Genomic DNA, 12506 nt, shown 5'->3' with positions numbered 1-12506 from the left:
TTTAATCTACTCCTGTACACCTATTATCAAGTGAAGTAAAACCTAAGAGTCTCACATTAATTTGCCTCAATCTCTATTCTGTGCCAACTTCTACAGTAATGGGTACAGGACGTTTTAGTCTGAGGACTACTTTTGCAGAGTTCACAGCCTCCAGAAATACTTCCTCCCACTTGCTGCTCATTTTTGCCTCCCAGAAAACAACTCATCAGGGTTACAGGTGACATTGATGGCGCTCCTAGTAAACACCAATTAGGGATTTCTTTTTAAAATTATACTAAAATTACTGCAAGAAATTAAAATATAGACTTTTTGAAAATTAGGATGATTGACGCTTCCACTATGTACCACCATACTTTTTTTAAATTAAACTTTTTATTTCAAGATCATTGTAGATTCACATACAGTTGTAAGAGATAATACAGAGAGATCCTGTCTGCCCTTTACCTAGTTTCCTCCATGGTAACATCTTGTAAACTATAGTACAGGAGAAATTGGAATCCTCATATGTTGCTGGTGAAAATGTAAAAAGGTGCAGCCACTGTGGAAAACAGTTTGGCAGTTTCTAAAAATGTTAAATATAGAGTTACCATATGACCCAGAAATTCCATTCCTGGGTCTATACCCAAGAGAAATGAAAACATATGTCCACACAAACACTTGTACATGAATGTTTATAGCAGCAATATTCACAACAGCCAAAAGGTGGAAGCCATCTAAATATCCATTAACTGAGGAATAGATAAATAAAATGTGGTGTATCCATACAATGGAACATACCTCAGCAATAAAGAGAAATGAAGTGCTGATACATGTTACAACATGGATGAACCTTGAAAACATTATGCTGAGTGAAATAAGTCAAAGACAAAAGACCACATATTATATGATTCCATTCATATGAAATGTCCAGAATAGGCAAATCCATAGGGACAGAAAATAGATTAGTGGTAGCCTAGGGTTGGGAGTGAAGATTAAGGGAGTAATAGGCAGTGACCGCTAATGGGTACAGGGTTTCTCTTTGGGATGCTGAAAATGTTGTCAACACAGATGGTTGCACAACTCTGAATATACTAAAAATCATATTTTATGGTATGTGAATTATATCTCAATAAAGATGTTTTTTTTTTAAATTAACCCAAATTGTCATTTCCTCCACACAATTAAATCAGCTTGGCTTGACTCATGGGGGAAACAATATAGTATGACGTCACAAGCAGGGTGTTGCCATTGGCAGTCAAGATGTAGAACAGCTCCATCACCACAAGGTCCCTTATGTTGCCCTTTTATAGCCACAGGCACCTCTGTCCTCCCACCCCCACCCCTGACCTCTGGCATCTGCTAATCTGTTCTCCATTTCTCTAATTTTGTCATTTCAAAAGTGTTATGTAAATAGAATCGTATAGTATGTAACCTTTTGAGATTGGCTTTTTTCACTCAGCATAATTCCCTGCACATTCATGCAAGTAGCTATATGTTTTAATAGTTCATCTCTTTATTCCTTAGTAGTAGTCCATGGTGTAGATGTAACATAGTTTGTTTAACCATGCACCTGTTGAATGACATCTGTTATTTCCAGTTTGGGCTATTACAAATGAAGCTGCTATGAACATTCGCAGACAGGTTTTTGTGTAAACGTAAGTTTTCATTTCCCTGGGATCAATGCCCAAGAGTGCAACTGATGTGTCATACGGCAGTTGCACGGTTAGTTTCATATGAAACTGCCAAATTGTTTTCCAGAGAGGTGGTACGATTTTGCTTCCCTACAGCAATGCAGAAGTGATACTGTTTCTCTGCATCCTCACCAGCATTTGGTGTTGTCACTATTTTTATTTTGGCCATTCTAGTAGGTATGTAGTGATAGCTTATTGTGGTTTTAATTTGCATTTCCTTAATGGCTAATGATGCTGAATGTCTTTTCATGTCCTTGTTTGCCATCTGTATATCTTTTTTCAGTGAACTGTCTCTTCATATCTTTGCCCATGTTTTAACTGGATGGTTTTCTTTTTCTACTGTTGAGTTTTGAGAGTTCTTTATGTAGTCCAGGTGCTAGTCATTTGTTAGCTGTGTGATTTGCCAAATATTTTCTCCCACTCTGTAGCTTGTCTTGTCATCCTTTTAACAAGATCTGTCACAGAGCAAATATTTTTAATTTTATTGAGGTCCAATTTATTAATTTTCTTCTCTTATGGATCATGCTTTCAATGCTGTCTAACCCTTTGCCTAGCAATGGGTCCTGAAGATTTTCTCCATTTTTTTCCTAAAATTTTCATAGTTTTACATTTTAAGTCCATGATTCAATGTGAGCTCATTTTTGTATAAGGTGTGGGGCTTATGTTGAGGTTTATTTTTTTGCTTATCAATGTCCAATTGCTTCAGCACTGTTACTTTTGCACTTTTATCAAACATTGGTTTGACATATTTGTGTGGGTCTATTTCTAGATTCTCTATTTGTTTCTATTGATCATTGTGTCTATCCCTCTGCCAATACCCCAGTCTTGATTACTGTAGCTCTACAGTAAGCTTTAATGTGGAGTAGTGATCCCTCCCATTTCATTCTTCTTTTTCAAGATTGTTTTAGCCATTCTAGAGCTTGTGCCTGTCCATATAAATTTTAGAATAAGCTTATCTTATCTACAAAAAATCTTGTCAGGATTTTGATAAGAATTGCCTTAAACCTAGAGATCAATTTGGGGGAGGACAACTTTACTATGTTGGATCTTCCAATCCATGAACATGGGATGCCTCTGCATTTATTTAGGTCTTCTTTCATTTCACCCACATTTTGTAATTTTCAGCATATAGATCTTCTGCATGTTTTCATAAGTGTATACCCAAGTATTTAATTTTCTTTGCAGTGATTGTAAATAGTATTGTTTTTAATATCAGTTTCCACATGTTTATTGTCAGAAAATAGAAATGCGATTGATTTTTGTGTGTTGATCTTGTATCCTATGACCTTCCTGAACTCATTAGTTCTAGTTTGGGGTTTGTTTATTTGTTGTTGTTTTGGGGGCTCCTTTTTGGTACATTCCTTGGGACTTTCTATGCAGACAACCATGGCATTTGCAAATAGGGATAGTTTTATTTCTTCCTTTGCAATTCATATGCCTTTTATTTCTTTTTCTTGCCTTATTGCAGTGGTTGGAACTTCTAGTACTATGTTGAACAAGAATGGGGTGAAAGCAGACATTCTTGCTTTGTTCCTAAATTTAGAGGGAAAGCATTCAGTCTTTTGCTGTTAAGCATGACATAGGTATAGGTGTTTACCACTAAAGGTCTTAGAAAATTAGTCTTCTTTTCTTCCCCACCCTCCCCTTTTTAAGGAGAAGCTTAAGACTTAGGGATTAGCCCAACTGAGATGACAGAGCAAATAGAAAGCGCAAAGGAGATTTCAGTACTTCTTCCAGGCTAGGCTTGCAAGAGTGATGGAACCAAGTTCCTTTCAAGAGGTTGGGGCCCCTTTACAGCCCTAATCAGCGCTAGAGAGCTAATCTCATCATCAGGGCGCTTGTATTCTACAGTGAGCTAAGGGCCCCTATAGGTGGGGCAGAAACTGGCTGTCACACAGGACAGCCTCACCGAATGGGGTGCCTGTCCCTTCTCCGGCTGCCCTGCTCTCCCAGGCAGCTCTCGGCTGCCAGCCTCGTGGCCTGCCAACCTGGGTTGGTGATAGGAGAGTCTCAGATACCCAGATCCAGAGTGTCAAGAGTGGCCAGGGCCAGATTTAGATTTATGTGAGCTTCTGGCAGCGGCTCAACCAAAGAAGAGAACCGGCTGTGAAGAGAGGAAGCAAATTAAGAATTCCAGGGCTGGGTAACACTGATAGCAACAAAGTGCATCTACAATACGTGTAACCCACGGAACAATTTTTTGTTTTTTAATAGGGGAAGGGGATGAGCAGTTTAATCTAAAATTTAAAAAAGAAAAGCAAGTAGTCACCCCCGTGGGCTGCGGTGCCATCTCCCTGTGGGGTCGGGCGGCGTCCAGCCCCTCTCCCTGGCACCTCGCCCCGCTCCCCCACCTCCCCTCCCCGCGGGCTCCCCCCGGGCTGCCCCGGACCACACCTGCGCAGGTTAAACCTGCAGGAACGCGCTGGCCTGGCCGTGGGTGGCGGGGGAAGGTGAGTGGATGTGTGCGGTGGGGTGCCAGGACGAGTCGAGGAGGAGGAAACAGGCCTCCGCTAATGGCCGCTCGGCGGCCCTGGCGGGAAGGAGGGCCGTGGCCGGAGGGGGGCGCCTCAGCTGCCCTCGCGCGAGCCAGCCCCTGGCTCCTCCGGGTCCTCTTCCCACGCTTCCTCCTCGCCGGTCCATACCAAGCCGCCGGGGGTGGGGTGGGGAGGCGGACCGTTCCACTCGGGGAGGGGCGGCAGAGGCGGGGGTGGGCCGCCCGATCTGTTCCTTGCTGGGGGCTGGGCCGCGTCGCGCCGCCCCCGCCAGCCGCTGTGCGCCCAGGAGGTCCCTCCTCCCGGCGGCAGGGCGCGGAGCGAGGCCGGGGCGCTCGGCCGGGCCACGGAACCCGCGCCGCTAGCCCCCGCCTCCCGGCCCCCCCAGACCGCGCCCGCACCCCGCCCCCGCGTCCCCGCCCGCGCGGCCGGGACGAGCGCCGCCGAGCGCATGCTGATCCCTGTCCTCCTCCTCCTCAGGCGGCGCTGGCGGCGGCCCCGGGACCTGCGGAAGCCGGCATGCTGGAGAAATTCGAGTTGGAAGAAGAAGGTGAGTGCCCCCCGAAGGAACGCGCCCTCGTTTCTACGCCGGGCGGCCGGGGCGTGGGGACAGCCGCGGGTTCACGCCCCGGAGGCCGCGGGACCCCGCCACCCGCCCGGCTCTGGGCAGCGCGCCCGGCCGCGGCCGGGGATGGAGACGCGGAGCCGGCGGAGCTCGTCTGCAGTGGCCCGCTGGTGCCTTTCCGAGGGTGAATCCAGCTGGGTTCAGAGCGGAGCCCCGAAGCCCGACCGTCAGCACCGATGGTCGGTCCTTTTGTCCTTACTAGCCGAACTCGAATGACAGCAAGGTGTCATGCAGTAGTAATTGTTTGTAATGCCACCACACACGTAGAGGTAGCCCCCAAATCGTGTTTATGATCCGTGCCTTTAGATAACACAAACTGGTTCTCTTATCTGTGTTTGTGAAAACACCACCAGCAGGGTGTGTCTCCTTGTTTTAATAGGGAAAGTTAAATAGAACCAGAAGTGGCTTGGTGAACTGGTTCTGAGTTCAGATGGCCCTGTCACTCCATCATTTTTATCGCCTCTTCTCACTCGGTTTTTCTTTTTCCTGCCTTGTTTTCTTCTTACTTACCTGGATCTTATTTTGAAGCTGTTAAAATGTGAAGGGGATGGGTTTGTTCTTTGGCAGAATTAATATGTAAGATGGAATACGATGAGCTTTTACCTGGATCTTATTTCGAAACTGTTAAAATTTGAAGAGGATGAACTTATTGCTTGACAAAATTTGTATTTTAAATGGAATATGATGAGCTCAAGTCGAAAAAGAGTTGTGTGTAAGACACTTGACAATTTGAAGAATTTACAAGACCTCCACACTGTCTTATGTACTTCCATTATTTATTTAGTGATTCTCTTTTTTCTAAGAGTATTGGTAGAATAAAGCTCCCGGGACAAAGAATGTGCCATGTGGATGCTGTGCCTCCTGCCAACTTTCCTTTAATACTTCTGTTCGTTTACAGTCAGGCAATTACTTAAATAAGCATGCACAACCAGTAGGAGAATGTTAACCCGATAGTATTAGGCCAGTGCCTGCGTTTATTTTAACGTTTCAGATTCTCTGCAGCATTTCACAAACATGTTAGCTAGAAGATAATGCCTTCATAGTAATTATTAAAAGTCTGCATCCATATTTATTATTAACAAGCAGTTACATGATACACTTCAGAATTTTGCTAGGACTTAATTTGAATTTTATCCTACTGAAAAATAATCCGGTGTCTTAAATCGAATCCACCTCATTATTCCTGGGTTTAATTATATTGCTGGTCAAATTTTGGCCACTGTCCACAGAGCAATATGGTGTGCCCCCCTTTCCATTAAGACTTTGAACGTCTAAATCATAGGGGTTTTCTTTGTCCCTGATATTAGTGACAATGAGAATCTATTGCATTTAAACTTTTTCCAGATTCACATGGGGGCAAGAGAAAGGTGGAGAGCAGATGCTGTTAGAGACGTACCATAGTTATGGTTAAGAGCATAGGCCCAGCTTCAAATCTTAGCTTCACTTCTTAATTAGCTGTGTGATCTTGGACAAGTTACTTAATCTCTCTGTGCCTTAGTTTCACCATTTATAAAATGGAGCTAATATCAGGGTGTTTTGAGCATTAAATGAGATAATCCATGTAATGGTATTTAGTACAGTGTAAAGCCATAGTAAGCACTCTGTAAATGTTAGGTACTGTTATTTTTTAAGTGCCATTAACCATTATACTGAGTTCATGCACTTTTTAAGGCTTTTGTTAATGAATCTTAACATAGAGATTTTTCTCAACACGAGTTTCATGGCTTTTTTTCTTACTTGAGATTTATTAACTTAATTATGCTGCATTTCTCAAAGCAGATACACAAGCCTTATTTCTTTTGCATTGTTTCTGCCAATGGAATTAATGTAAAGTCTTAAACCTAAGCATCTAAGAAAGGGAATTTCCCACTGTCACCCATCTATTTTTATCTATATTGCTGTCATTTCTGTAAAGCATGCTGAATCCCACAAATAACCCTGTCAAACTTTTCTAGATTTTTAAGGAGGCAAAATGTTAAATAATTGCTTGGAAGCTGTTAGGCGAGCTGGAAGAAGGAATAGTGTTGGCGTGGTTGTCTAAAATGCTGCTTTGTTTCTTTTGAACTTTAGATTGCTTATTCATCCAAAATGCAGAAGAACAGAATATGAAGCAGAATCTTACATTTATTTGGGGGGGAAAAAGTCCCAACAGTAAGACATTACACCTTTAAATATCCGGTGAACTGATGTGTTAGCAGCCTGCGTAATAGATAGCTGTTCAATAGATCCTCGTTTAATCTTCAAACTTCCTTTTTTTCCAGTTAACGTCATAATGTATGCATTGCGCTCTGAGGCATTTACTTAGGTGCAGATACTTTTGAAATACAGGGAAACACATGATTACTGATATTTTTGTTACCAAGTATTTTTCTTTTCCCTAGTGAAGAATAACTGATACTATATTTGTTAGAAATAGTTTGGAGGCACTAGTGAAGTTGGAGTAATCTCTTAAAATGTTTTTTGCTTCTGGGAAGAAAGAAGAAGCTGTCCTGCCATCTACCCTGCCTAGTTCGGGGCATCTTTTGCCTGGGCTCTGACACCAGCCGCCCACCCCCTTTCCGCCATCAGCTCTTCCTACCGTCACACTCTGACAGAGGGACCTTGTTAGAGCGTGGATGGATGGCACCACTCCTTTATGGGAAGATCTTTACCACTTTGCTCCGTCTATATATAGGAGAAGTGCAGATTTCTCTTCGTCTGCAGCCTCACCGCCTCCTCCCGGCCACGCACGCCAGTGATTGGAGGGCCTTCTCTGCATGAGAATCACCAGAGATCTCTTTAAGAGGCAGATTCTAATTCTGTGGGTCTGGGATGGGACCTGAGAGTCTGCATTTCTGCCAGACTCGCAGGTGCTGCTGCAGCTTCACAGACCCCTCTCTGAATAACATGGCTCTAGAATAGGCATCGGCAAACTTCTGTCAAGGGGCAGACGGTCGATGTCTCAGCGTCTGTCATGACTGCTCACCTTGCCTGTGCAGCAGCCGGGCAGAAAGCAGCTGGAGACCAAATCACCAGGCAGGGCTGTGTTCCAGTAAAACTTTATTTACAAAAACAGGCCGGGTTTGGCCAAGAGGCATAGTTTGCCAGACCCCTGCTTGTGTATCCCTCGTGGTCTCAGTGTGTCCCTTCCAGTCTCTGGGCCTTAAGGTATGACGTCTTTTGGATGGTAAGACCTTGCTCCGTTTCTCCGCCCTGCCAATCTTACTCGTACTTCATGGCTCAACCCACATCTCACCCTCTTTTTGAGGCTGTCCCCTAAACCCCTTCTCTCCTTCTCTCACAGTTCATCTTTCTCTCCCCAATGCCTGGTGTGGCTGGCACCACGTAGGTGCTCGGCAGTGATTCGGTATCTCAGCGGGTACATTAAACGTTTATAGTTACTTTATGGGAACGTTGGGAGGATGAAAGGATTCAGGATATGCAAAGCAGTGAGAGCATTGCCTAGCCCAGAGCAATCACTTTATGTGTTTGCTTTTCAAATTTTTTATTATATCGGTCATGTCTATGTTTGTTTTTAATCAGGATTAACTTCTTGAACTTATTTGATGGCAGGACCAAGCACAAGTACTTTGTAAGCACCTAAACACAACCCGTGAATGCTTTTTGAAATATATAAGTATTCAGCAATTTATTCATGATTAATAACTCTGTAATTCTGGCACTACTTCAAGGATTTTACAGCCCTTGACACTCTCTGTGTTATCTCCTAGCTTCCCTCTTGTCATTGCAGCTGTCGTAGACTCTTCAGTTATTTCAGGTTTTCAATGATTTTCTGTGGTTGCTTCATCCCAATTCTTAGCTGTCTTTCTAGTCGGCTTCTTCCCTCTCTTCTCTCACCATCCACTTGCCTCTTTTATCCCAGGCCAGCCATTCTGTCCTAGCTATTCCTTCTTCCCCTGCAAGACTTTTTCCAAAGTATAATCTTTTCACAACTCACCTCCAGACTCATTTTTCTAGAAAGACTGGTCAACCTAGTCTACACTGATCAAGTCTACACTGATCAAAAATAGGTAAGAAATGGGGGCCACTTTTTATAGGAGGGAAAGCATTATTTTTCAGTCAAGACCATCAGAATTTTAGGCCTCGTTCTGTGGTGAAGAAGCTATATCCTTGGATAATCTGTAGTCTCTTGGGGCTTTGCTTGCTTGTTTTGTTGTTGTTGTCATTGTGGGTTTTTTCTGTAAAACAAGGCCCAGCACTTAGTTAACTTGTACTTTTCCTTCTGGCTCAGAAATATGACCTAAAGCAACCAGCAGCCACTCTTATATAAACCAACAAACAAAACTGAAAATTTGTGTTCACTCAGACTCATTCATTCCCAACTGGGGGATATTGCCCTGAAGTGAGTGAAGATTAGTTCTTGTCTGGAGACAAAAAATCTTAGATATCACAGTGCTCTGTGGCTCTCCAAAGGGCCATAGTACATGAACGGATATGCAGTATATCTGCAGTATTAAAGTTTCATGGGGGTAGGACAGTTGGGGGAGAATGTATGAAAAGGCTCGGAGGGGGTTGGATGATGAAAAAGAGGTTGAGAAACACTGCTCTAATTTACTTAAGGGAGATTTGTCTTTCTGTGTATTTGTGGTAACCTAGTAAAGTATTCCCTTATCACTTAGCTTTTAGAGCAGCTTCTCAGTGTGGCTCAGCTGAGTCCAATTTTATTGACGTTTATTGACAGTAATGTGAGGGGTGGTGACCCCTGGTGGTGACGGGTTTGTGATCACAGCTTGGTCGCGTGTCCGTCATGTCTCGTAGTATTGGAAGGCTCTGATCATCTGTCATCCCAACTCTCCCCTCTCGACTGAGTTTGCATACTCTTCTTAGGCAAGAGATTTATTGTTTCTTGATTATAAAAGCAGTCCCAATTTTATAAAATATTTACAATTAATATTTTTCTTCTCTAGCTGGCCCCATATTTAAAAGCTTGCCATATTTAATAGTTTTTAGGTACACGTTTTAATGCCTCTGAAGGCAGCCTATAGCTTCACATTTTATGGTATCTTAGATTTGATGAGTAGAGTAGTTGTCTCATAGACTGAGGAGGTTTTGTTATCTGAAATGGAAAGATCCCTGACTACTTGCACAGAAGAGGAGAGTGCAGAAGAGGACTCAGGGACATCCAAAAGTGGGACCTGTCACCGGGCTTCCCGAGTAACTAGAAAGTCATCAGGACCCAGGGCAGCACTCTATTCATCTCCATGATGAAGGGATCTCTGTGACCTTCTCTCTCAAGACCATCTTTGTCTGCTCCTTGGTGGGCAGTCAGCTCTGAGCCCAGCAGTCACCTGACCAGAGTCCAGACCAGTGATTCAGACGACTGTGCAGTGGCCAGAAATGGTTCCATCCTACAACTCTGCCTGGGCTGGGCAACACCCCTGAAAAGTTATACCAGGATCCCTGCAACGTCACAGTATACCCGTGGATTTTGCAGTGGCAAAACTGTTGATACTACAAAGCATTTGGAGTTTACTTGAAAAAAATGGAAGAATTTTTATGTCCTTTTTTCGATGATTATAATAACCGGCATATGAAGTATATTGAGGCACTGTTCTAAGTCCTTTACATTTGTCTCATCTAATCCTCCAAACAACCCGAAGAGGTAAACATTTTCATCAGCCCTGTTTTATAGAGGAGGAATCAAGAGAGTAAGAGGCTAGATAAATCACCTCAGGGGATGTATCTGGGAAGGTGGGGGAACCGGGTTTCAAACACAGTCCTCAGGCTTCCGGAACCTGGTCTGACTAGCGTGCATGACCAGTGTGAAGTCATCCTTTACTCGGAATCCCTCTCTACACTTTCTCACCTCCTCTTCGTTCTTCAGCCTATTTCCTCTACTCCGCCCAGGCTCACTCAGATGGTTAGCAGTGGAGCCATTTTGCAGACTCCAGGGGACACTTATCAGTCCTCTTCTACTTTGAACTCTTAGTGGCAGTGAACAGAGATGACCTCTGCTCCCTCTACCACTCACCACTCCTGTGTTCTCCTCATACATGTCTGGCTGTTCGTTTTATTTCCTTGATGGTTCTTACTCTTCTTTCTCTTTCCTTTCCTTTTTTTTTTTTTTTTTGGTAACAGGTTTGGTGAGATCTGATTCACATACCCTACGCTTACTCTTCTTTCCTGGGCATCAGCTGTTGGACTTCCTCCTGGCTCTGTCCTAGGCCCACTTCTCTTCTCCCTCTCTGCTCTCGTCCTAGACAATCTTAGACCCTTCCATGGCTTTCTCCACCATGATACCTGTTGCCTAGTGTTTTAATCCCACCTATTTAATTACCATGATGCTTTAATAACTGCTAATGCCCAAACAGATATCTCTAGCCAGATCTCTCCTGATGTATTTTGTTGCCTACTCAATGTCTCTGCCTGATTCATTTCACAGTCTCTCTGTTCTAGTCTCCTGCCCCCCCACCCCACCCTTTTAGCCAGCCTGATTCAATAAATGGCACCACGTTCAACTGGTTGTTGTTTGTTTAAAACAAGAATGATGTTTGGCTCTAGCTCTCTCTACCATATCCAAGTAATCAAATCCTCTCAATTTCACTTCCTAAATATTACCTCTATCTATCACTTCTGCCATCACTCCAGGCCAGGCCATCATCATCTTTCTATTGAACTATTCAAGTAGTCCAATCTCTCCCAGCATCTACTCTGGCCCCCTCCAATCTGCTTTACATGCTGTAATTAGAGATATTTTATAAAAACATCTATCTAATCATGTCACTAACATGCTTAAAAGCCTTCCATGATCTTCCTTTGCCTGTAGGCTGGAGTCCAAATATCTTAACCTGTTCTCTGATGTACCCTACTCGCTCTTCCCTTTGCCTGCCTCATCTTGCACCTCTCTTCTTTTTTTTTTTTTTTTTTTTTTGCTGGGAAAGATTTGCTCTGAGCCAACATCTGTTGCCAATGTTCCCGTCTTTTTCTTTTTCCCTCCCCAAAGCCCCAGTACATAGTTGTATACTCCAGTTGTAAGTCCTTCTAGTTCTTCTATGTGAGCCGCCGCCACAGCATGGCAACTGACAGATGGGTGGTTTGGTTCTGCAAACCACACCCGGGCCACTGAAGTGGAGTACACCGAACTTGAACCACTAGACCCTTAGGGCTGGTCTTCCATCTCTCTTCTTGCATCTTCCTCCAGCTGTGCTGGCCTTCTTTAGGTTCCTCAAACTGCCTTGTTCCTCCATGCCTTCTAGGCTTCATACAGGCTGTTCCCTCTCCCTGGAGTGTTCTTCCCTCTCCTCATAACCACCTGCTGGTTCTCTTCAGATCTTGGTCAAAATGTCACTTCCTTGGGGAAGCCTCCTGGAAGCCTCAGACAGGACTTCACATAGTATCTCATGATCCCTCACAGTTGATAGAGGCTGGTGAGGAGAAATGCGTTTACTCGTGTTTCTTTGCCATTGAATTATAAGCTCTATGAGGACAGGGACTGAAAACTTAATATTTGGCAGGTCTCAGAGATATTATGGTGAATGAGATGTAGTTTTCAGTAAATATTTGTTACATAAATGAGCATATATATATTTTGGAGCTTCAACTTTTACTCTGGCACATAGGCTTAGTGTACTTCAAGTGGTTGATCTCATTTCTTGTGAAGACATAAGGCATTTCTATTTAAGGCAGTGAGAGGAAATCCATTTGCCACCTAATGTGTACTGATCCACTATCGATGACAAGGTAGAGGAATGGAGGGAAGGAAGACGACTCGAGTGTGTC

At 43.7% G+C, this 12506-nt stretch overlaps 1 protein-coding gene across 3 annotated transcripts in view; it reads left to right on the top strand.

Annotated features, from left to right (window-relative positions):
- The window catches only part of PRKAG2 (protein kinase AMP-activated non-catalytic subunit gamma 2), a 275959-nt gene that overhangs the window by 213107 nt on the left and 50346 nt on the right, over window positions 1-12506 (top strand). For 2 of the 3 annotated variants that reach the window (XM_014787605.2, XM_004430594.3), the window contains exon 5: window positions 4643-4712. In XM_014787605.2, the coding sequence (XP_014643091.1) occupies window positions 4643-4712 (70 nt within the window). Of the gene's footprint in view, window positions 1-4502; window positions 4713-12506 lie in introns of those variants that run through there. The other variant, XM_087433337.1, reaches the window with a different exon arrangement.

This window comes from Ceratotherium simum, chromosome 1 (genome assembly GCF_057802395.1).
Source record: "Ceratotherium simum simum isolate JZ-2026a chromosome 1, ASM5780239v1, whole genome shotgun sequence".
Lineage (NCBI taxonomy): Eukaryota > Metazoa > Chordata > Mammalia > Perissodactyla > Rhinocerotidae > Ceratotherium > Ceratotherium simum.
This window is presented reverse-complemented; position numbering and strand designations above follow the sequence as displayed.